This window comes from Stigmatopora nigra, chromosome 19 (genome assembly GCF_051989575.1).
Source record: "Stigmatopora nigra isolate UIUO_SnigA chromosome 19, RoL_Snig_1.1, whole genome shotgun sequence".
NCBI lineage: Eukaryota > Metazoa > Chordata > Actinopteri > Syngnathiformes > Syngnathidae > Stigmatopora > Stigmatopora nigra.
The window spans coordinates 4,787,513-4,810,225 of NC_135526.1; the positions used below are offsets into that span (position 1 = coordinate 4,787,513).

At 42.9% G+C, this 22,713-nt stretch overlaps 5 protein-coding genes across 7 annotated transcripts; all 5 read left to right on the forward strand.

Annotated features, from left to right (window-relative positions):
- The first annotated feature begins 324 nt into the window (after positions 1-324).
- camlg (calcium modulating ligand) lies at positions 325-2,519 on the forward strand. The gene is made up of 5 exons (XM_077740717.1): positions 325-544; positions 632-813; positions 1,349-1,761; positions 1,840-1,905; positions 1,961-2,519. Exons 2-5 carry the CDS (start codon positions 636-638, stop codon positions 2,180-2,182), a joined length of 879 nt encoding a protein of 292 aa, XP_077596843.1. The 5' UTR covers positions 325-544; positions 632-635; the 3' UTR covers positions 2,183-2,519.
- Positions 2,520-2,938: 419 nt separating this feature from the next.
- Positions 2,939-10,208, forward strand: ddx46 (DEAD (Asp-Glu-Ala-Asp) box polypeptide 46). Of its 2 annotated transcripts, none has more exons than XM_077740759.1 (22): positions 2,939-3,084; positions 3,277-3,441; positions 3,712-3,834; positions 3,911-3,998; positions 4,080-4,251; positions 4,313-4,560; positions 4,692-4,799; positions 4,865-5,030; positions 5,114-5,234; positions 5,784-5,959; positions 6,055-6,176; positions 6,243-6,321; positions 7,456-7,538; positions 7,614-7,778; positions 8,034-8,196; positions 8,258-8,589; positions 8,707-8,856; positions 8,954-9,175; positions 9,244-9,462; positions 9,545-9,689; positions 9,757-9,830; positions 9,909-10,208. In XM_077740759.1, the coding sequence occupies exons 1-22, from the start codon at positions 3,068-3,070 to the stop codon at positions 9,954-9,956; spliced, it is 3,186 nt and encodes a 1,061-aa protein (XP_077596885.1). In that variant the 5' UTR covers positions 2,939-3,067; the 3' UTR covers positions 9,957-10,208. The 2 variants fall into 2 exon arrangements, with proteins under 2 accessions (XP_077596885.1, XP_077596886.1); XM_077740760.1 differs by having other exon boundaries at positions 4,083-4,251.
- A 304-nt stretch (positions 10,209-10,512) lies between these two features.
- LOC144212684 (UPF0461 protein C5orf24 homolog) lies at positions 10,513-13,047 on the forward strand. Of its 2 annotated transcripts, none has more exons than XM_077740762.1 (2): positions 10,513-10,805; positions 11,387-13,047. In XM_077740762.1, the coding sequence occupies exon 2, from the start codon at positions 11,387-11,389 to the stop codon at positions 11,981-11,983; it is 597 nt and encodes a 198-aa protein (XP_077596888.1). In that variant the 5' UTR covers positions 10,513-10,805; the 3' UTR covers positions 11,984-13,047. The 2 variants fall into 2 exon arrangements, with proteins under 2 accessions (XP_077596888.1, XP_077596887.1); XM_077740761.1 differs by having other exon boundaries at positions 10,514-10,805; positions 11,384-13,047.
- An 81-nt stretch (positions 13,048-13,128) lies between these two features.
- On the forward strand, positions 13,129-15,314 carry txndc15 (thioredoxin domain containing 15). Its single transcript, XM_077740696.1, has 6 exons — positions 13,129-13,331; positions 13,717-14,006; positions 14,073-14,210; positions 14,282-14,445; positions 14,810-14,940; positions 14,995-15,314. The coding sequence occupies exons 1-6, from the start codon at positions 13,247-13,249 to the stop codon at positions 15,189-15,191; spliced, it is 1,005 nt and encodes a 334-aa protein (XP_077596822.1). The 5' UTR covers positions 13,129-13,246; the 3' UTR covers positions 15,192-15,314.
- A 200-nt stretch (positions 15,315-15,514) lies between these two features.
- Positions 15,515-21,440, forward strand: LOC144212760 (pterin-4-alpha-carbinolamine dehydratase 2). The gene is made up of 4 exons (XM_077740878.1): positions 15,515-15,740; positions 16,357-16,488; positions 21,114-21,194; positions 21,262-21,440. Exons 1-4 carry the CDS (start codon positions 15,630-15,632, stop codon positions 21,355-21,357), a joined length of 420 nt encoding a protein of 139 aa, XP_077597004.1. The 5' UTR covers positions 15,515-15,629; the 3' UTR covers positions 21,358-21,440.
- Positions 21,441-22,713: the final 1,273 nt, after the last annotated feature.

Sequence of the window (22,713 nt, forward strand, 5' to 3'; positions counted from 1 at the left end):
TTGTTCATTTGTAATTTATTTATGATATAAAGATCAAGTGTATTAAGAAATTTTACAAAATCTTAATCTTTTTTTTTAAATGTGAAAATAAAGATTAACCTGTTTGTTGCAAAGTTGCATGTCATTTGATTTGTCTTTGAATCCATACAGAATTGCAAAAAAGAAGGTATTAGAACCACCTACATGAAACTGATACTTTTTAACATTATTAACATATGTATTAGATTTGTTTACATAATTGTTGTAACTAGTTAACACCCAGTGACGAATTAACCGCGCGACATCAATACCCACGGTATATACATGGCTCATTCAAGCACACACCCCTTTTCTACCACAACACCCAATCATTTGTGTTTCAAATTATTCCTGTATTTAATAGAGGTTTAATAGTATGTTTACCTTTTGTTAGTTTAAAGGGAATTAGTTTTTGTGTTAATGAGTTTGGTTCGAACAGTACCCTCGCCACGCACACGCGCGCACCCATATCCAACGTCATCCCCACGCGACATCTCTGTTTTGCTCGTGAAATTCAGTCGTCTGGGTGAGTACACCAGCCAGTGTTCGCAGTATATTTAGCTATTTTTATGGTTTTATTTCGTTTTGGTTGACACGAGCTAATTATTTTTAGAACCATGGAGCCTACAGAGGCCGGCGCCAACGATGAAAGGACGTCCACCACCACGGCGGCGGGGTCGTCGCTATCAGCGGCTCAAAGACGCGCGGAGGTCCGCAGGAGGAAGCTGCTGATGAATTCTGAGGACAGAATGAACCGAATTGTAGGCTTTGCTAAGAACGAGGCTGATAACAATGGTATGTTCATTTTGGAACGCTAAAGACGCAGCTGGATCCGCTCTTGCCCATTGGTCGAGGTTGACCACATGACGGCACAAAAGCATACCGAGTAAATTTATGATGTCCTATTGTACTAAGCACGACATTGACTGTTTGATATATACTTGTTGGTGTGAAGTTTTTGTTTCAAAATGCTCGCTTGGGTCCTGACTATCATTCCATTTGTATTTTAGGATTACACTCATAACCAGCTATGTTTTGCCCAAAAGCAAAATGGCAGTGACTCAGCTACATGACTCAGAAAGTAAACAGATTACAGTACATTGATTGGCAAATCATGTTCAACCCACTTTTTTAATTTACATGAAATTACTAAGACAAATTTAACGCACTGCCTGTCATTAATGGCCATAGACATTCAATTCATTTGAATGAGGCGGGATGATTGTATTTGCAAACATATGCTCTTGCTATTAAGAAGTAATGATTCAGTTACATAATGTTATTCTCCCAATTTCTTTCCAACTTTTGGATGTTATCCACATTAATCCAGGAGGCTTCACCCGGCGGCCAACAGAACCTCGCTTTCACCTGGACCTCGATCGGCCAGAGTCGTGGTCATCCTCCCAACCTTCTCCAAAACCCTCACCCAGATCCCGCGGCGCTACGCCAGAGCGGAGGGACTCTCCGCTACCGGATGAGGCAGCGCCGACGGACGGCCACCTGCGAGGGCTCCGGCAGAGGCCCAAGGCGGAGCTGTCAGTCGGGGACAATGCCAGCGGCCTCCACCCATACCTTTCCCGCTTTGACGATGCCATGAAGTTGCGGGGCCAGCTGGCCAGTGAAAAGCCGGTACAGGACGGAGAGGCGGACGGCGAGGAGGACTTTGACCCTTTCACCGTCTTCAGGCTAGTCTGCAGCGTCCTCCTCGCAGTTTTTGTCCAAGTGTTTGTCTGCAAGTATCTGGTAAGCTATAACACATCAAATTTCGGAACGTCTTTTCACATGGAAGTGACACTTTATTTTTTTCTTGTGTGTTTTTAGTCGATATTTGCTCCATTTTTGACGCTGGAACTGGCTTTTATGGGCTTATCCAAATACTTTCCTAAGGTGAGTTTGGGCACTTGGTATATGGATCATGCCTCGCTGATTCCAATTTCTCCAGGTGGAAAAAAAAGCACAGACCACAGTGCTGACAGCCGCCCTGCTATTATCGGGGATCCCCAGCGAGGTCATCAACCGCTCCATGGACACATACCGGCGCATGGGTGACGTCTTCGCCGACCTCTGCGTATACTTTTTCACATTCATCATCTCGCATCAGTTCCTCCTGCTCGTTGGATCTGAAGCAGAAGCACCAGGTGGAGAAGCTTCTGCAGCGGCTTAAGCGTGGCTTTCGCCGCCATAGTTCATATGATTGTGGCAGCAGTTGTTTTAAGTGGAATGATTCCGCTTATGTGTCATGCTTTGGCCTTGCGTGTTTTCTACTTATTCATGTTTTCGGTATTCCCTTCATTAATTTATTATTGTGAGTTAATTTCACATGTCATGGTTATTTCTTGAGACAAGATACTTGCTCCGTTATGACACTTGCTCCGTTATGATACGTGCTCCGTTATGTGTACTGGATTATGACCTCGGCAACACATGATTCCTATTTACAGTGAGATAATTCAGTGTTGACATTTTAAAACTGTCAGATCAAATAAATAGTACTTCCCTGACACATTGTCTCTTATTTTGGGGGAAAGGGGGCTTCTTTCCATGGTGTGTGGGCAGGTGCAAAATGACTTATTTATGTCACGGTTTTATTTAATATACTTGTTATTTATCCAATTATTTACTATTGATGAAAACATCAACAATTGATGAAATAGATATGAATCGAAAATGGTTTACAACAATATTTTGCCCTAAAAAATGAAGTAAATGCATAGATATTCACAAATAAATCCATCTTAATTAAACCATATTAGGAAATGCATTTATAGTAGTTATAGTGTTTGTAAGACTTTTGTATACCTTTGGTGATTTAGGGAAAACGTTTTATTATTCACAAATATACATTAAATACACGAAATAGTATCGAATAATAAGTGAATGGGATAATAATTTCCCATGCGACCTCCCGCCTCTGAGTGTCGCATTTTCAATGTAAGCGTCGCAGATTTGTGACGTCTTATACTTGAACGGAACCACCATAGAATCTGAAAGTCCCGCACTAACGTGGAACATTTGGACTTGTTTTACGACTCAGTTTCACAACGCTACAATGGGAAGAGAATCGCGGTATGTCCATTTAGATTTTTTAATAGTACGAACTCTTTTTTTTTTAAAGTCCCGTGCGTGTGACGACGGCGTTAATTCAGATGGCTAGACTTAGCATGCTAACAATGTTGTTTTAATGCATAAAACTCTTCTAGGTATAGTGCCAGCGTTCTTAAATTTTCACCATGAAATGACATATCTGTTCTTGGTTAGACATTACAGAAAGCGTTCGAACTCGCCTCGGCGATCCGGTAGCCGTTCGAGGAGTCGTTCTCCGGATAAACGCTACAAGAAGGACGATCGGGATCGAAGCCGGAGGGAGAGGTCTCGGAGCCGGGACAGACGTAGATCTCGTTCCCGAGACAGAAAGCGACCCAGGTAAGTAAACATGAAGCGACGAGGAATTTAGGTAGTTGATTAGATGGTAACATTTTTTCATCGACTACAGGAATTGAAAGGGTTTATTTTTCCTGAGCAGATGTTTCCCCTTATGTTGACACTCAAAATCAATGAGACATACTCCAATACATAAGCCCAAATATTTGATCAGAAAACTATCACGACTATCAGGGACTGCACACAGTAATAAAATGAGAATTTTCTGTTGTAGTTGTCCTAAAAAAAATGTCATTTTATTTTGCTGCACAGACGTTCCAGGAGCAGAGAAAGGAGGAGGTCCAGAAGCCGTGAACGGAAAAAGTCGGGTAGCAGAGGGCGGACTAGGAGGTCGCGTTCGGTCAGTCCTGGCAAGAACAGGAAAACCGATGAAAAGTTAGCCTTCTCCCCTACCAAACCTATTGACTTGACCCTGCGTTATGCTAAAAAAAATGTTCTCTTTTTTTCACAGGTCAAAGAGCAAAGAAAAGGAAAACCTGGATCTTGCTCCCGACAAAAAAAAGATTAAAGAAGAGAAGGAAGAGGAAAAAGTTGAGGATGTAAGTGTAAAGATCAAATATCTAATTCTAAAAATGAATATGATATCCTCTGTTTTTTTTAAACATTTTTTTTTCATCTAGCAGCAGGACTTTGACCAAAATAAACTGGAGGAAGAAATGAGGAAGCGGAAGGAGCGCGTGGAGAAGTGGCGTGAGGAGCAGCGCAAGAAGGCCATCGAGAACATCGGCGAGATCAAAAAAGAGTTGGAGGAGATGAAACAGGGCAAGAAGTGGAGCCTGGAGGATGATGACGGTGAGCAAACGTTGTCACAATTGCTCTCGAGACGCTATTGAACACTCGCGTCCTTTTGCAGATGATGACGAAGACACACCCATCCCCATGGAGGCGGACGACGAGGAGGAGGAAGAGGAGGATGGAGAAGGCAAAGGGGAGCCCAAGGAGGGCGAGGTCATGGAGGAGAAAATGGATGAGAGTGAGAAGGACGTGGCTGTGGAGAAGGAAGAGGAGGAGGATGACGTTGACCCGCTTGACGCTTATATGGAAGAGGTGAAGCAGGAGGTGAAGAAGTTCAACATGGGAGGCGTGAAAGGAAACGACACGGTAGGTCCGACATGGTATTTAAATGAGTGTCCACCCAATACATGGTTAATGACACGTTTCATTTATTTCAACTTTGGCATTATTGGTCTTCTTAAGTGCTTTAATTGTTCAAATTTCATCACTCTTCATAGAAAGGAGCAACGGTCACCAAAGTTGTAACTGTGGTTAAAACCAAAAAAGGACCTACCACTCACAAGAAGAAGGGCGAGCTGATGGAGAATGACCAGGATGCAATGGAGGTAATGGACTTTTTTTTTTAATGGGGAATTTTGGTCAACGCTCAAATTTGCCATGTGTCACACAGTATTCATCAGAGGAGGAAGAAGTAGATCTCCAGACAGCGCTGACTGGCTTCCAGACCAAGCAGAGGAAGATTCTTGAGCCCGTCGACCACGGCAAGATCCAGTATGAGCCTTATCGCAAGAACTTCTACGTGGAGGTGCCCGATCTGGCCAGGATGTCTGTCGATGGTCTGTTGATTGCGCAACGTCCAATCTGAATTCAGAAATGGAACGTATCTCCTCGGTTCTGACGGCTCTGTGATCCTTTCTAGACGTTACCGCTTACCGGCTGGAAATGGAGGGGATTACGGTGAAGGGGAAAGGCTGTCCCAAGCCAATTAAGACATGGGTGCAATGCGGCGTCTCCATGAAGATCCTCACTGCCCTCAAAAAGTTAGTATAAAGGCTCACATGGTTTATTGTGATTGGATGTTTATCACTGTCAAGGGCAGCAATTGAGTCTTAAATAATTCTCTGACCATAAAATAGGTTCCGACAAATTGAAATGAACTATGACCGCCCTGTACCCAAACGAGATCCGTTAAAATACTGCCATTTGCTCGATAACTAGAGTGAATAAATAACTAATCCACAATTGGGCTTCAGAAGTCCAATGGGGGAGGGTTGCTAAAATGGAAGAAATATCATTCTGATACTCCATGAATATAGCGGTGTAGTAGCCATTTTTGTTTATGTTCTCACCAAGTACCAAAGAGACAATAAATAAAGTGGTTTTTTTTTCTCCCTCTGACCTGGCACTCTCAACATATTCAATAAGTGCATCACTTGACTGTAAACAATCTTAGTCTTTGAACTATATGAAGCACTCCAAAGAAATATATTTATTTTTTTCATTTTTATGAAAACACTAACCCAAATCACATGTATTTATTTGACAATAATTTCTTTAAGGTTCATTTTGCTTCATATGAACATTTCCAGGCAAAGTTACGAAAAGCCCACCCCTATCCAAGCCCAAGCCATCCCCGCCATCATGTCGGGTCGAGACCTTATCGGCATCGCCAAGACTGGGAGTGGCAAAACCATTGCCTTCTTGCTGCCCATGTTCAGACACATCATGGACCAGAGGCCCCTGGAGGAGGCGGAGGGACCTATCGGTAAAAGAAGCCCATTTTTTTTTTACTTCTTCAGCCCCCTTCAATTAGGATAGAAAGCAGAGATAAATAAATGGTGTATCTCTGTTTTTCCTCAGCTGTGATCATGACACCCACCAGAGAGTTGGCGTTACAGATCACCAAGGAGTGCAAGAAGTTCTCCAAATCACTAGCACTCAATGTGGTGTGCGTGTACGGGGGCACGGGGATCAGCGAACAGGTAAACATTTGCACCAAAATTCAACCACAATGCTCCAGATGGACTGAATCGCTACTTTCTCATCAGATTGCAGAGTTAAAGCGAGGAGCCGAGATCATCGTGTGCACACCGGGGAGAATGATTGACATGTTGGGTGCTAACAGCGGTGAGAGTGCACACAATTTGCTTGTTGTCGAAGGGAGTCAGGTTTAGTGTTGTGACTTTGTTGGCGTCATATATGGTAAACACATTCCTCTTTGGCCTGATAAGTTGCTACTATTAATTCTTAAAAAAAAAATCAATTACACCCTAATGACATTTAATTACAAAAAAAGACAGATTCAGGCCAGAGGCATCCACACATGGACTGTTTACATAGAAACATGTTACAAAGTAAGGCGTGGGGTCTCCCTATTACATAAAGTGGCAACCCTAGGACTAGCATAGTAGCTTAGTTGTAGCGCACTGTTGATATCCATTATTTTGAAAGCCCTAACTTTATTTTGTAAATTGGTAGATAGCTTGATTTGAAGCCTTTAGCAAGTTTTTGTTCCAACCAATCAAGCACAGACAGTTTAACCAATGAAACAAGACGCAACTTACTGCAATCAATTAATTACACTTTTAGGACACATGATTGGTTCAAAGATGTCCTCTTAATAAACCAGAGTCAGAAATATATGGTACTCTGCATTTCAGCAAATATTGAGGGAATACTTTGTTTTTAGCTCCTCCAAACCTCATCCCACCAAATTACTGTATATGATGGAACAAAGGCATACACTAAACTACTTGTATACTCATCTGATTATTCAATATGAACGTTATTATATTTGATCAAGACAGTACCTCCTTACTAAACTGTTGACATGATTTGAACACTTTTTGAGATGAGTGCTCTCAACAAGCCTGTGATGTTTCCTGAAGATGAGGGCAAAAGCAGGTAGGGTGTGTCGCTGTATGGCAAATGTCAATGTGAAAAGTATGTTTTGAGGCGCTTTTCTGGCTTCCACACATGCGAGGTAATCTGCAATATGTTTTTTCCCCTTTTCTAGGTGAAAAGGCGTACGGTCAGATAATGCTCGAATGGGGCTCCTTCTCTTGTTTTGTATCTTGAGGCTGTTTTCTGACTTTTGCAGGATGGTACGCAAGACCTGAGATAGCCAAATATGAGACGCACATTAAAGTTGCATTACTAGCCACTTTTAGTAGTTCATGCCGCAAATGTCATGTACGGAATTTAGGAGTTTTAATGCACAGCACAATTTGGCTTGCCTGACGTTCGCTTATCTCCGTGTAGGTCGCGTCACCAACCTGCGCAGAGCTACCTACGTGGTGCTCGACGAAGCTGACAGGATGTTCGACATGGGCTTCGAGCCGCAGGTGGGTGCCACGCCAACCTCACCATGGTCGTATCTGGTTACAATTCCTTGTTGACGTGTGTATTTTCCTGCTAAGGTCATGCGCATCGTGGACAACGTTCGTCCAGACAGGCAGACGGTGATGTTCTCCGCGACCTTCCCCAGAGCAATGGAGGCGTTGGCTCGCCGGATCCTGATTAAGCCCCTGGAGATCCTGGTTGGCGGACGCAGCGTGGTCTGCTCCGATGTCGAGCAGCATGTGGTAAATTTGCAGCTGACTCTTTGGTAGTGACGTCCCGGTCCGATACGACTACTTATCGGGCTATCGGCGGTATCTGATTGGGTTTTTGAATGGCAATGGACAAAATTGATTGCTAAATGTGTCATGCCATGGTTAAAATTTGCTTTTCATTTTTTGTGTGGATGATTTAAAATTTCATTGGTGTGATGCCATATAGCCCCAATTGTGGAGTAATCTGAATATTGATTTTTAAATTGTATTTTTCTTTGCTTGCAGCTGGTGATTGAGGAGGACCAAAAGTTCTTGAAGCTGTTGGAAATCCTGGGCCACTATCAAGAGAAGGGATCCGTCATCATCTTCGTCGACAAGCAAGAGCACGCCGACGGCCTCCTCAAAGATCTGATGAAGGCTTCGTACCCGTGCATGTCCCTGCATGGAGGTACGGCGACGACTTTTGTAGTCTCACTATCCAACGCTGACTCCACCATCTTCCCTCGCAGGTATCGATCAATACGACCGAGACAGCATCATCAACGACTTCAAGAACGGTGCCTGCCGCCTTATGGTGGCCACGTCGGTGGCGGCGCGAGGCCTGGACGTCAAGCAGCTCATCCTGGTGGTCAACTATAACTGCCCTAACCATTACGAGGACTACGTGCACAGGGCCGGACGGACGGGAAGGGCGGGCAACAAGGGCTACGCCTATACCTTTATCACAGAGGACCAGGTCCGATATGCTGGCGATATCATCAAAGCCTTGGAGCTGTCTGGATCGCCTGTGCCGGCTGCGTTGGAGCAGCTGTGGGCCACGTTCAAAGATCAGCAGAAAGCGGTAAGACAAAGAGAGTAAAACTTTTTTTTTTTTTACTTGTTAAACAAAGTTCTTTTGACTTTTAGCACATGCCAACACTGTTTTTTGCTCCCTTAAGTTCATTTGTTGCCATTGCAGGAGGGCAAGTCCATCAAAAGCAGTAGCGGCTTCTCAGGCAAAGGCTTCAAGTTTGACGAGACCGAGCACGCGTTGGCCCATGAGAGGAAGAAGCTCCAAAGGGCAGCGCTGGGCTTGCAGGATTCGGATGACGAGGAAGGAGCTCTGGATGTGAGAAACTCCATTTCAAAGAAATAAAAATAACAATTTAGAGGTAAAAGAAAAACTCAAAGGCAAGCGCGAAATAACCATGCCCATCTACTTGCAGATTGAAGAGCAGATCGAGAGCATGTTCAACTCCAAGAAGCGCGTGAAGGATCTGGCTCCGGGCGCCGGGGGCGGGGGAGGTTCGTCGGGTGCTTCCGGAGGCTCGTTTAGCGGGCTATCGGGTCTGGGCCCCACGTCAGCCGGAAATATCCAGAAGCTGGAGATGGCCAAGCGTTTGGCACTCAAGATCAACGCTCAGAAGAACCTAGGCGCCGAGGCTCAAGTACGTTCGCAAGCGCCGCCCTTCGCGGGAAAAATGTATTCATATTTTTATCGCTGTTCTTTTGCCAGGATGTGATGCAGCAGGCCACCAACGCCATCCTGCGAGGCGGCACCATCATGACGCCTTCGGTGTCGGCCAAGACCATCGCCGAGCAGCTGGCCGAGAAGATCAACGCCAAGCTCAACTACACGCCGGTGGAGAAACTGGAGGAAGAGCGGCAGGCTGCTGAGCAGTCAGAGACCGTCAAGCGCTACGAGGAGGAGCTGGAGATCAACGACTTCCCCCAGGTCGGTCTTGCGAACACTCCACCATAGCTGATGAATTGAACGTTTTCGTAATACATTCTTTCTCGATCACGCGCTTTTGTAGACTGCCAGGTGGAAGGTTACTTCCAAAGAAGCCCTACAGAGGATTGGCGAGTACTCGGAAGCCGCCATCACCATCAGGGGGACTTACTTTCCCCCGGGCAAGGAGCCCAAAGAGGGAGAGCGCAAAATCTACTTGGCTATTGAAAGTATGGATTTGACCTTTTAACCCCTTTCAGATCGTATCGATTGGGACTGATTGTGGATTGTTTCCAGGTGCTAATGAGCTGGCTGTGACGAAGGCAAAAACAGAGATTACACGGCTGATTAAGGAAGAACTCATCAGATTAGTAAGTGTCATCAAAATGACAAAAAAATATGATGAAATATATGCACACACCAAAATTTAACTTTTTTTTGTTTTGCAGCAAAACTCCTACCAGCCGACCAGTAAAGGACGATATAAAGTGCTGTAAAGGACACATTGCTTGTAAACAGAGAAATGTTTTTCTTTTTAACTCTGACTGCCCCACATTTTTTCAAAGTTCTTCATTGTTGTTACATTTTTATTTGTATATTCCTCTCAGCTACAAATTAGCCCCAAACCTTTGTTTTTTTTTTTTTGTTCATAACCTTTTTGTATGAATAAAAAAGCAATCTAGCTTTCGAGAAAAAAAATGAATTTTCATTTACCTCCCTGGTTTAATAAATTATAACATTGGTGAGAACGTGTTTTTTTTCTTGCATTTTATTAATACGCGTGGCTGCTATGCAGACTGCGTTTTACATTATTTAAGACTTTGTATATTATTCATCAGTAGTGGGGTGCTGCAATGGGGTTAATATGGGTGTAAAATGGGATTTGGATTAGTGAATGGAGGAATAGGGATTGAAGCTCAACAAAATATGGGTTTTGGTGTTCATGAATGATGTCATCTGACGTTAAAATTGACATTTATTGACAGGTATACGGTATCTAAGAAGGAGGGGCAGAAAGCAGGAAAGTCTTATTACAAGGGTTCCCGTGTTGCGCATGTGCAGTGGCGTCCCTCTCGCCGCTTATTAATTTTTAATGGAAAATGGCTGCTTTTCTCATCCAAAGCAGCTGAGCCAGAAGATGAAAAAAAATGCAAAACATACATTGGTATTTTTAACGTGTAATTAACGCCATATATATCAAGAAACCTGCTCTAGAAGAAAACGAAAGCGGAGTCATTGAAACAGTGAAGAGGGCAAATGGACCCGTTTGCGCTCTGATATTTTTTATTTTTATTTTTTGCTCCTTGACTCCTTTTGCGCCTGCGACAAACGACCATTAAACTCAGGTACTAATTTCAAGATTAAACAACTGCTTTTGTTCAACGTGAGGTCTGTTCTATTATTTACATCCCTGCTATTAAATATTAGCACTATTGCTAACACATTAAAAAAAATAACCATTGTGTACTCGCTGTTTGGGCACATAAAAAGGACGCCAGAATTGCAGATGAGCAAGTGAGTCGTGTACACCTTTTTAAAAAATATCTATATAAATATTTTGTGAATGAATGCCACTCGTTACAAATGTGACGAAGTGTTGTACACACCTCCTAATTTAGCAACCGCCTACTCTGCTTTGTTTATATTGCTGATATATATCGAAAGTGCTGGCGCAAAATGTTGTCTTTTCCCCATTTGTCGAAATGTTGAAACATTGGTTTGAAAATGTAATTTTCTAAACTTTCTCTTACTAAAAACTCGCGCAGCATTGGTAACAATAACTGTTTATTTTCTACTGTATTTTTTTGTAAAATACACGTTTTGAAAAATAAAACATTTTGTTTACATTTCTGTTGGTGACAATGGGAACTAATTAAGTAATATTTGAGCATGGTCAAGCAATTAAAACATTTCCCCCATACAGAAGATGATGCGCCAGGTGACGAGCGCCGACTTCTGCATGAACCCCCGGCCATCATGCCTGGCCGAAGACGCCCACCACGCTGCTGCGCACTTTGACCTTTGCTCCCCACCCGTCAACAAATTCTACTCTCCGCCGCCTGTCCAGATGACATTGGGGCCAGTGGTGCTGTCCAACCATGGGCTGAAGCCAATGCTGTGCCCCCGACAGGACATCCTGGGGTCCTCCAAGCTCCCAGCCTCGAAAGCCGGTGACCCGGCAAATGAAGGTAAGAAAAAAAACAAAGGTGCCGGGAAAACGGGGCGGCGCGGTCGCCCGCCGGGCACTACCAAGCTGGCAGGCTACCGGACCAGCACGGGGCGACCGCTCGGCACCACCCGCGCAGCCGGATTTAAAACCAGTCCCGGGCGGCCACTGGGCACCACCAGGGCGGCGGGTTACAAGGTGAGCCCAGGGCGTCCCCCAGGTAGTATCAAGGGCCTATCACGCCTCAACAAACTTCCATTCGGAGGGGCGTGCAGCGGGGCGGCTTTCCCGTACCCGCTTCCGCACAAGGACCTCCTCTGTGAACCCTCCTGCAAGGAGAACCCCCCTACTGAGTGAGGTACCCCTAAGAGATAAAGGGAGTTTTTTTAATGAGCTTTCCCACATTTTTCTAATGTATCACGAACAGTATTAAGACACACTACCTATGGCATGTTGAACTACCTTCTAGGAAAGATAGGTGCAGTGAAGGCACCACGAATGTCGCATTCACTGAGGACATATTGGATGAAAGTCTCGAGATTGTAGCAGCATTTTGGAGGGGTTTGGGTTCAGTGTGAATGAGTTTCTGTTTTTGTATGCCGCAATATTGGGTTTGCTTACACATTTTTCATCCACTAATTTAAAAAAAGGGAGGCTGGCCTATCTTTATTTGATGAAAATTGGCTGCTTTTTATGCTCAGGCTGAAGCACTGTCTAATAGAAATGTGCTTTGCCATGTTCTTGTGGCACTCATAAACTACATGGATACATTTCATGTCTAAAAGACACATTTAGAACATCTTTATGGTATTTATAAAAAAAAAAGAATCCAGTCTGTGTAAGTAATATCAACAATGCATGTGGTCGGAGCAAATTGTGGTGTAAATACTTATAAGTGTCATTGACATCATTTTTAAGCCCTCTAACCACCACAACTTGCATTTGTCTGATATATATTTATTTAATATATAATGATTGATCAGATTTTTGAATGGCCAGTAACACGTTCTTCTTTTGCCAAAATTGGTTTAATTCTGTTTTTGGGGGAGAAAGGTTTTTGGGATGACAATAGTAGAAAGAGATTTTTAAACACTATTATCACTTTGAGTTTATCTCTACTTTTTATTTTATGTATTTTGTTATTTTTATTTTCTCTAAGAGAATGTAAGTGTTAAAATTCATATGCTTTTAAAAGCCGTTGCAAATATTTTCATGATGAATTAGAAAAATAATTCCAATATATAATTTATTTGTGTTATTTAGATTAATATTTTTTTTTCATCATTACTTCTTGCTGCAAAAAAATGGTGAGAGTGGATGACAACATTGTACATGTGTATATATGCAATTCTTCATTTTACCCGTGCATGGTTGTTGTGAATTGTCAACGATTTGTGGAATAAACAGAAAAGTAATGCAAACTCTTATACTGTGCATTATATTTAGTTTTATATATTTTTGTGTATATGAATAGGAAGTAATACGGAAGTGTCACATTTGACTATGTCCGCTATTGGGTCTGTCAAAATGGTTCCGTCTTGGTAAATAGTAAATATTGTCGACCTCACCGGCTTAAACATGTCTTGATGACCCAACACGTGATTGGCTTCATAACGAAATATGTCGGGAGATATTCCCAATCCTAAAAGCTCTTATAATTTTTATTTTATTCTCATATTGCTCTTTTCAGCGGTGACTTCTTATGGTAAGCCCCATGCTAGCAAAACACGATGACTAGCAAGACAATGTATGCTCATTATTCACCATTAACAACTACAACTCTTTTACCATACATTCATTTTTGCATCCGTTATGCACCACACCTTACTTACTTTAAGAATGTATGTTATCGTTTTTGTTTTTTGCTAGTCAGAAAATTAGACACCCGGTGCATCTTAATACTAACAAGAATAAATAAACACAGACGTTGATAACTGAAAACATCTTTTTTTATGTCCATTTACAATGACTCTTTATTCACATGCTTGTTTCTCATTTATCAGAATGAAATGTCACTGAAATCACTTTTCAAACTGGTTATGATGTGGTGCAAGGTTATACTTGAAAATGTTCTCTGCTTCATTTTCTAGAGCATGATGAGTTGGTGGTCTCGAAAGAAGATGAAGTAGCGATATCTCACCCCGAAACTGTCCCCGAATTTGTGAATGACGACGATGTGAGGCCAGTAAAGCGTCAGTTCAAGACGGCCGAGATCGCTGACGCCGTGATGGGTACTGAGACCCCCATTGACCAGTCTGACATGGAGTCTCTCTACCCCAAGAACATCGAGGACTTTCAGTTGGGCTTCTCGCCACCGTGCGATGACGACGGGTGTCTCGCCGAAGTTCCCGACGGTGACACCCCAGAGACAGCCCAAACGGTAAGTGGATCCACGCTCAGTTTTCGCCACGGACGCATTGTGAGCGAAGCTTCGGCTGTCTTTCAGGTGACGCTGGACATGGTTCACGTTCCAGCCACCGAGGAGAAAAACGCAGAGACCGCCAAGACTTTCAAAGTCAACTGCGATCTGAGGAACGTCAGTGAATCTGGCGTTTTGTCGGTCAATGTCCTCAACGCATCCCAGGTTACCTTCCTTAAGTGCACAATTTTGGTCAAAAGACTATTTGCCAACAACTGCGTCCATGTTGATTCCAGGACCTAATGGAGTTCTTGAATGCCAATGGAACAGAGTGCTCAGTGGTTCTGTTCTTCACGTCTTGGTGTCAGTTCTCAGCCGGCCTGGCCCCGCATTTCAATGCCCTGCCTCGGGTCTTTCCTGACATACACTTCCTAGCTCTGGATGCCTCACAGCACAGCAGGTCAAGGGTTTAATATTGTAGCATGTAGCTAATTGGTAATTTCACATTTGAAGGACATTTTGGTCTCCACATCTTTTTCTCTCCATACTCATTAGAAATAGGTCATAGAATATTGAAGGAAGGGCGGCCCTGTGGATGAGTGGTTAGCATGCCGGCCTCACAGTGGGGGATCTGGGTTCAAATCCAGGTCGGTCCACCTGTGTGGGTTTTCTCTGGGTGCTCTGGTTCCCTCCCACGTTCCAAAAAATGATGATTGGACACTCTAAATTACCCCTAGGTGTGAGTGTGAAAGGTTGTTTGTCCGCACCACTTATCCTCACAAGAGTCTTGATTAAATGCCAACTGACATTTTTTTTGGCTCCAGTCTGTCAACTCGATTTGGAACGGTGGCGGTCCCCAACATCCTCCTATTCCAAGGAGCCAAACCCATGGCTCGCTTCAACCACACTGAGAGAACCCTGGATGTGCTCACCTCTTTCATTGCCAACCAGACAGGTAAGTGCCAAATCACCATTGAAAATGGCCATCAATAAGACTCATCTTGGTCAGGTTTGGAGGCGGGATTGGACGGGAATGTGACGGACGCCGACCGCCTGGGCCCGTTGGCTAGCGTGCCCGTCAAGAGTGTTGACTGGCTGCTGGTCTTCTCGGTGCTCTTCATCGCCAGCTTTACCACCTACGGCATCCTCCGTACCGACAGCATACGCTGGCTCATCCCAGGCCAGGAGCATGAACACCAGGAGTGACTGATTGATGGCCAGTTTTTTTGTTTGGGAAATAGGAAAAACATTTCTATTAAAGGTGGTCTTGACGTTCATTGTCAAGTGTTTGAGAGTTCATGTGATTAAATCTATTACTAAACACAGTGACTCGGATTTAGGATTTAATTTCAGGTCAGATGAGTGGTTAGCGCATCGGCCTCACAGCTCCATGGTCCTGGGTTCAAATCCCTCATGAGGATAAGGTGGTTCAGAAAATGAATGAATGAAAATGGTATTGTACTGCATAGTTAGTAAGTGTTTAAGTGGTCCTCTAACAAAGAACGTGGTCATTTTAATCAGGCAGGAAAGTGAACACCCCCAGTGCTGAGTAAGAGTAAATACAGAGTAGATGACATGTTTGTGAGAGTACAGTAGTTGAGCAGTGTTGGTGGAGGACCAACTAATGAGCTGCGCTTTCCCAGCATGTCATGGTTAATGTTTAGCCCGGCAGCAAGCAGCCTTTGGCCCCGCGTTCTGCTTAGGCTCACCGGCCTCAACCTGGTTCCCCTCTCCAGGAACTACTCGACTAAGATGGTGAGTAAATAGCACAGTTATGCCGCGTGTTTGTTTTCCAATTATATCAGGGTGCGTTGTACGTGATGTGCAATTTCCGCCTGACTATCGGATAACGCTCATGAATAAATATTAACACGTGCAATTGTGAAACATTGGGTTTATACTGAACTCGAGATTAGTATGGTATGAGTCAAAGTCTGGATCGCCCTAAGTAAGTGGGCCAAATATAAGGTCAATTTATTTCGCATTTTTAGTTTACTGAGATGTCAACGTTAATGGTTCTAAATGTTCCTTTCTATTCCAAGTTATTGCAATCGCCTTTTAATGACGCCGATTTTTATTACTATTCTTGGTCTGAATAACGTTTCTTGAAGCTGAAACATTTTAAAACCAATGTTAATGGCTCTCAAATTGAACGTATCAATAACAATATTAGTACATAGTACTAATTATTCGTTGGACGGTGTGTTGGTTTTCATTATCAAAGGCGCTACACTGCCGTCTTGTGGCCCCAGCGTTCATCGCAGGCATATCGCAGTTACATGAGGATTTCGCAAATGAATATTATTGTGACTTTTAAACCTAAGTGCTCGTATGTATGTCATTCAAACAACAAACTGTGTTTTTTTTGCAGTCGTCTGAGTCTCATTGGCTTCTCCCTGCTGACCGTGACCAACATGTGATGGAATTGAGGGCTGCGGGTTGGATGGAGGTGGAGGACCGTGATGCTATCTTCAAGGAACTTCACTTTAAAACTTTCAACCAGGTGAGGTCACAAAATAGAAATTCAATTTAGAGCACCAAGGTTACAATAACGGCAACTTAACAAAAGTGTCGTTAGGGGTGCTACATTTATGGGCCCTGAAAAAAATGTGGAGGTACTATTTTTAATATTTTTATGGAAATATTTGTAGTATTTTAAATACACAGTATTGTGTTCCTCTATTTCTATGTGGCTTTGTTACAAGTGCAAACACTTTTTATTTATATCAGTGTATACAATAAAGTTTAATAGTGGATATTTAAAATTATGCTCGAGAAACTTGAGCGATTGTTCGAAAAAGTGAAATTTAGTGGGCACGCTCAAGGCCACTTAACGGACTTCCTCTAATCCCGGCGCTTGTTTTCGCCCCTGGGAAGCGTGCTGTTTGGGCTGTTTTTACACTTCTCTGCATTTGAAGTGGGGGGCCGGTCTCCCCCGCGGACCGCCTTCACGTCAACCTGAGTTAGGCTGACATGAGCCAGGTGGCTGGTTCTTTCGCAAACAAATCAAATTGGATAAAAAGTTTCATCTGGCCGCTGTTAAAAAAAAGAAAAAGAGAGAGAGGAAAAAAAGAAAAAAACATCTTTGCAAGCCTGCTGTTGTCGCAGTCTGAGCAAACATTGGCAAAACTCTGATTTTTCATCATTTTCCAAACAAATCCAACACAAACAGGCCCAGTTGAGACCACAAGACAAAAAGTAGTTCTCATGAAAATGACTATTTCAATTTGGATTCAACGCACAGAAGTGCAACATAAAAAGTAGGATCTCATTCCTAAATCCTGTGGCCTGGAAACAGAAACTTTCAGATACTGCTTCGCCAGTCATATTAGAACCACAGAAAGATGACACTTGTGATGGGAATAAAATATATATATATTATTTAACTCTTTGTTTTCTATAGACGACAATAGTTGTCCCACCCATTTTGAAAACCAATAATCCCAGATATTAACACCAATCTAATCGATAATGTATTGTGTATGAATTTTACCTCCATAAAATGACACATACATGCTGGAAATAAAACAGGTTAATAAATATGTACAAATTTAACATAATTTTACATGTGATAACTAAAATAAAATGTATCTTAAATTCTGTACAATTGACTGCATAAAATACCGCAATTTAACAATATTGAGTACAGCAGAGTCACATCTTCTGGTGGCCTTCAGGGGGCGATAGCGCTGCACTCCCCATTTTTTTAAAAGGTCAAGAGATTCCAGCTGGAGATGCCACTTTATTTAGTAGCCCACTTTCTGCATCAAGTTGGCCAGCAGCTGATGCTCACCAAGGGGCGGCGCACACTTGTTGGAAAGCAGCCAGCGTGATGGCGTCCGGTTTTTTTTTTCTTTTTTAATAGCGTCGAGTTGCTTTACAAAAGTATGTTTACTCGCTCATCTTGTTTACGGATGCGAGCATCTGTTTCGGATTTGCCCACGACTATTTTGTTTGAAATGGACGCCGCACATAATCTTTTGGGGATTTCGCTACTATATGTACGGAAGAACGTACGATGATTCGAATGAGGATTTTAAAAACGACGCCATGCTGGCGCTTTCAAGTTTGTCAACAAAGAAAATGTTAGGAAAAGTTGGACTGATTGATTCCAAGTTGGCTGGAGTGTTGTGATTGGTTGCCCAAAAAGTTTCAAGGAGCCATTTAGTTTTGAAGTGGTCGTTTTGGCATACTTGGCGTGTTTTTTTTATATAGATGCACAAAAAGTCTCAAGGATCCACACTTGATTCTGAACAAAGTCTTGATATTTTTATTTTAAGTTTCCATTTGTAGTGAGTGACACTTTTCTATTGGTCATGTATATATAACAACCAGGAGCTAGCCTTCGAGCTAACAAGCAGATAGTGGATCCAGACTTCTTTGCTGAGGTCATGCCGGCTTCTCCAGCTGAAAGCATGGGGGGGGGGATGAAGGAGACACAATGGGCGTGGCTCTCATGGCCGACCTCATTGGCCGCCGTTGAAGTCGTTCCAATAGTGGGCGTGGTCCCACGCTCACCGCAGAGTGCGCAATTGCCGAGCCGTCAAGAACGCGGGCCCACGTGCGCGCGCATCTTTGTTAGCGCGGCGCAATCTGCATGCACTTAGTCCTGGCAAGACGCACTGGGCGCTGGTCTTAAGCCCCCTTTTGGACGGCGCAGCGGCGGAAAGCCGATATGTAAATAACAGACATGTGTTCCTTCCAGGCGGCGGCCGCGGTCGGAGCGTCTCATCCCGTGTTGTGTGACAATCACGCCGTAATAGCTGCAAAATGGCCGACGGAGGGGGTGGGGGGCACCAGTGTGGTTCTGATTATTGGAGGCGGGGGCCTGCGTAGCGTCTCGTCAAATTAGCCCACTTTGACAGCTACGCCACCGAGGAGGGGGCGGCGACGGGTGTTTTGGCCACCTTTTTTCCTGTCCAAGTCTTCCGGTTTTTGATTGGCCGACTGGCGACCAGTTGAGGACATAGAAGAGATTGGCTAGTGCGACACAGGCACTGGTGCCAGGTCAAAGATGGACTCAAGTCCTTGACCCCCCTTGACACGGTCCCATGTCGTTAGCAGGGTTAGCCCTCCCGGCCATTGTGTCCTGGCTGCCACCGCCCCCCGGGTGGAAAAGGTCCATGTCTCGCCAGGCTCGTTGGACATTCAATTCCCAATCATTTGTACTTTGGGATTAGGGGACCCCCACCCGACCCTGTTTTGTCTTCTAGATCTTCTTGTGTCTGGGTTCATGTTGCTTTGTCGTTTTTCTTCTTTAGTTTCACATTCCGACTTCTTGGCTTCTCCACTTTAGGAACACTTGCCAAAGTGAGACAACACAAATAGTATGTTATTTTGGCATCTTTGCTGAGGCTAAAAAAGAAAAACCATTGCGTGGAAGTTTGGTGTTGTCAAGTTTCTTTAAATAGCACTAAATCACCAAAGGCTTTTCAGATAGACAATTGGCATTAACATGTGATGTATATTCTTACTTTGATCAAATAAATCACCAAAGCAGTATTAGAATAATAGTATTTTTCTTAGTTTGTGATTCCTGATTCATAAATGTATGATCATTTATTGGTATTATATCATGACTGTATAATTATTTATGAGTGAATATATCTATACATTTTAAATGATTAATGAAGACAAATGTATGAAAATATTTTTAATTGTTCTAAATTGAAATCCCTTTATTGTGCCATTTTTGTTGTATTACTAATAGTTAAAAGATTAATAGTCATTTGTTGGAAAATCCTAGAATAAATAATAATAAAACTGATTATACCCTTATCTAACCTACCCCCCACCCCCACTCACCCCCAAAAGTATCCCTCTAGGTGACCCTAATGCTGTCAATCATTTCCTGCCAATCCTCCCAGTCAAAACGGATGGGACGTCCATCACTGCCAATGGCAGCCAATAAGTTGAATAAATTCCAATAAACGACAAACCGGGCAACCGAGCACGCTATCCAATGGGCTCGTCCGGGCGGCTGACGGCAAACGGACACAACGCAGACCCCCTCGGACGGCAAATTGGTGGCAGCCGGGTCAAGTTGCAGGAATATGCCAATTACTGGAATGGATGGGCGGGGCTGGATAACCAATTGGACGCTCGGGTCGCCTTTTGGACTTTTTACCGCAATTGGCTACGACGCAAACCTGCCTAACGCAATTTCCTGCGCGTCTAATGGTGTTTGGTCATGTCAGGTGGCGCGAGGCGGCCGTGTAAACAATGGCCTTTCAGTTGATCTAATTAGGCGGGGAGGAAGTGTTTAGGGGCTTAATTGAGATTGCTGTGGGAAATTGCTCCGAAATGGGCCGGCCGCTCGGCCGGCCGGCGCTTTCCTCGCGCCGGGCGGCGGACGGGGGATTTTGCTCAGGACTTTGTAGATAATTACGAGGAGCGCGCGTCCTGATTGGAGAATGCGCCGTGTGCCCAACGCCAAATATGAAGCGGCTGTGAGTGCGCACCCGTCATTTCCTGCGAACGTTTTTAAAGAGTTTGAGATTGGCAGACTTTGCTTTCTTATGCCTGACCAATATTACTTGACCTGAAATATGCTCTTGAAATGTGCAATGTTTTTATTTTTTTATTTTATCAAAAATCAGGTCGAAAAATCTGAGCTTTTGCCAAATACATCTACGTGTGAAATACTGACCAACACATTCTGCCTAATTTTAGCTCAAAACTTTAAACTATTAAGATGGTAACATCAATAAATATATGAATCTTTAACCATATAACAATATGCATGACTTGGGCCTTCCCCATGTGTATATTTTCTCAAAAATTGAATAAAATAGCTTTGTTTTTAAGACAATTTCTGATGTCTTGACCAGAGTACTTTCCACTAAAGATGATTTTTGAACACTTTTATATTGTTCATTTTATGACAGTGATATTTAGAATCGGCTAAAGAGTGGTTTTGACGTTTATTACAGAATGCCAAAATGAATCAAGTATATTTGTTTTGGAATTTTTGTGACTTTTGATCAGTTTTGCTTTGCAGGGTATTTAATTTTTAATTATTTACTCAATTTTTAAGTGGCATCATTTACTCCATGATATTGCCTAAGCCAACCAATACTTGAAATATGTTAAATATATGTCCACTTTTTTCATCATTTGAATTTCCAGGCATTCGGCTTCATGTCACGTGTGGCGCTGCAAGCAGAAAAGATGGACCATCACCCAGAGTGGTTCAACTCTTACAACAAGGTGACTTCCTACCAACTACCTACACACACACACCCATGTAACATCATTTAAATGTTGTGTGTGTCAGGTGCACATCACGTTGAGCACGCACGACTGCGGTGGGCTTTCCAAGCGAGACGTCAAGATGGCCAAGTTTATCGACAAAATTGCTCTTTCCATGTAGCTTCTGTTATTACTACCATATTTATTTCCTTGCCTTTAATAATGGCTTAGCATTATTTTGTAGATAAAAGTATCTGATTTGTACTCAAAGGTGTGCTTGTTGATGCAATCTTCAGACTTGAACCCTATCGAGTTGACGTGGCAAACGTATGGACCCCTGTTTCCGGCCCGCTAGGTTTCTTCTGGCTGACTGTAGCTCATAGAATAACAAGAAACCCCAACTTTTTGAATCACCACTTGAAACAATTGATGACTTTTCTATTGATGACTTTTCTATTGATGACTTTTCTATTGATGACGGTGATGAAACTCCAATCCATTTTGCCTGGGTGCCTATCAAAAAGAATTTTCGTGTTGTGCCTGTACTTGCGTGGGTTTGCTCCCCGGTTCCGTCTCACATCCCAAAAACACACAAGGTAGGCCTGATGCATCGCAATTCGTTGAGGGGACTTTGGAATATGAAAATAGATGTATTCATATGTCTCCAGGTTAAATACAAGGACACAATGTTAAGAACTTTTCTTTTCTCGTGAGACTTTTGCCTCCTGACCAAGCGTCCATAATGCGTTTATTGTTGGCGAGAAAGAGCTAAACTAGGTGAGGTTACGAGAGATTTATAAAACAAAAAAATTAAGAATTAAGTTGTACTCCGGTTCTCATAATTCATCCCCCTCCCTTACAAGATCACCGCACCCAGGTAAAGAATTTAACGCCAGCCGCTTGCGTTTTCACTGTTGTGACTTGTTGGGAAACACTTTATGCAAACATACACACACACACACACACACACACACACACACACACACAATGCCTCATACTATGTCATAGATACCATAGGATTTAAAAAAAAATGTATGTACAATTATAAGTCCAAATGTCTAAAATATAATTTTCATCTGACTAAAGGAATCACAATGGCAAAAGATTTGTTCTAATAATATCTTAATAAAAATATTAAAATAAAAGTAAATTTAGTAAACGCTAGTGTATAGGTTTGCAAAATGTAACCATTCAATATTTCTATATGTCAAAACAGATAACCCCTAAATGACTCTTAAAGTCATATAACCTCTAATGGTCATAATTTGTCATATATTATCAAGATAATGGACGCTTAATCATAACATGCATCTTATCAGCTAAAAAGAAGTTATATTTTCAATATCAGTCTGGCGCTGATAAGAACTTCAATCGATTAGATTAACAAACCTCGTCCTTGTTATCGAATATTTGAAGTCTGGAGTTTTTTGACGGGTGACGATTTAACAAAATGAATCAATGACTGGGTATTTCCGTCTCATTTTTTTTTTTTTTTTGCACTTTATTCAAACAACACAACAACCCGCCGTCCTTTTTT

Coding starts and splice junctions, on each gene's coding strand:
- camlg (XM_077740717.1), top strand. CDS start 636: ATGGAGCCTACAGAGGCCGGCGCCAACGATGAAAGGACGTCCACCACC. Junction 1,762..1,839: donor TGTTTGTCTGCAAGTATCTG/GTAAGCTATAAC, acceptor GTGTGTTTTTAG/TCGATATTTGCTCCATTTTT. Junction 1,906..1,960: donor TATCCAAATACTTTCCTAAG/GTGAGTTTGGGC, acceptor CAATTTCTCCAG/GTGGAAAAAAAAGCACAGAC.
- ddx46 (XM_077740759.1), top strand. Junction 3,442..3,711: donor CGAGACAGAAAGCGACCCAG/GTAAGTAAACAT, acceptor TTTGCTGCACAG/ACGTTCCAGGAGCAGAGAAA. Junction 7,539..7,613: donor ACATGGGCTTCGAGCCGCAG/GTGGGTGCCACG, acceptor TTTCCTGCTAAG/GTCATGCGCATCGTGGACAA.
- LOC144212684 (XM_077740762.1), top strand. CDS start 11,387: ATGATGCGCCAGGTGACGAGCGCCGACTTCTGCATGAACCCCCGGCCA.
- txndc15 (XM_077740696.1), top strand. CDS start 13,247: ATGTCGGGAGATATTCCCAATCCTAAAAGCTCTTATAATTTTTATTTT. Junction 13,332..13,716: donor TTCAGCGGTGACTTCTTATG/GTAAGCCCCATG, acceptor TTCATTTTCTAG/AGCATGATGAGTTGGTGGTC. Junction 14,446..14,809: donor GATGCCTCACAGCACAGCAG/GTCAAGGGTTTA, acceptor TTTTGGCTCCAG/TCTGTCAACTCGATTTGGAA.
- LOC144212760 (XM_077740878.1), top strand. CDS start 15,630: ATGTCATGGTTAATGTTTAGCCCGGCAGCAAGCAGCCTTTGGCCCCGC. Junction 16,489..21,113: donor ACTTTAAAACTTTCAACCAG/GTGAGGTCACAA, acceptor TTGAATTTCCAG/GCATTCGGCTTCATGTCACG. Junction 21,195..21,261: donor GGTTCAACTCTTACAACAAG/GTGACTTCCTAC, acceptor TGTGTGTGTCAG/GTGCACATCACGTTGAGCAC.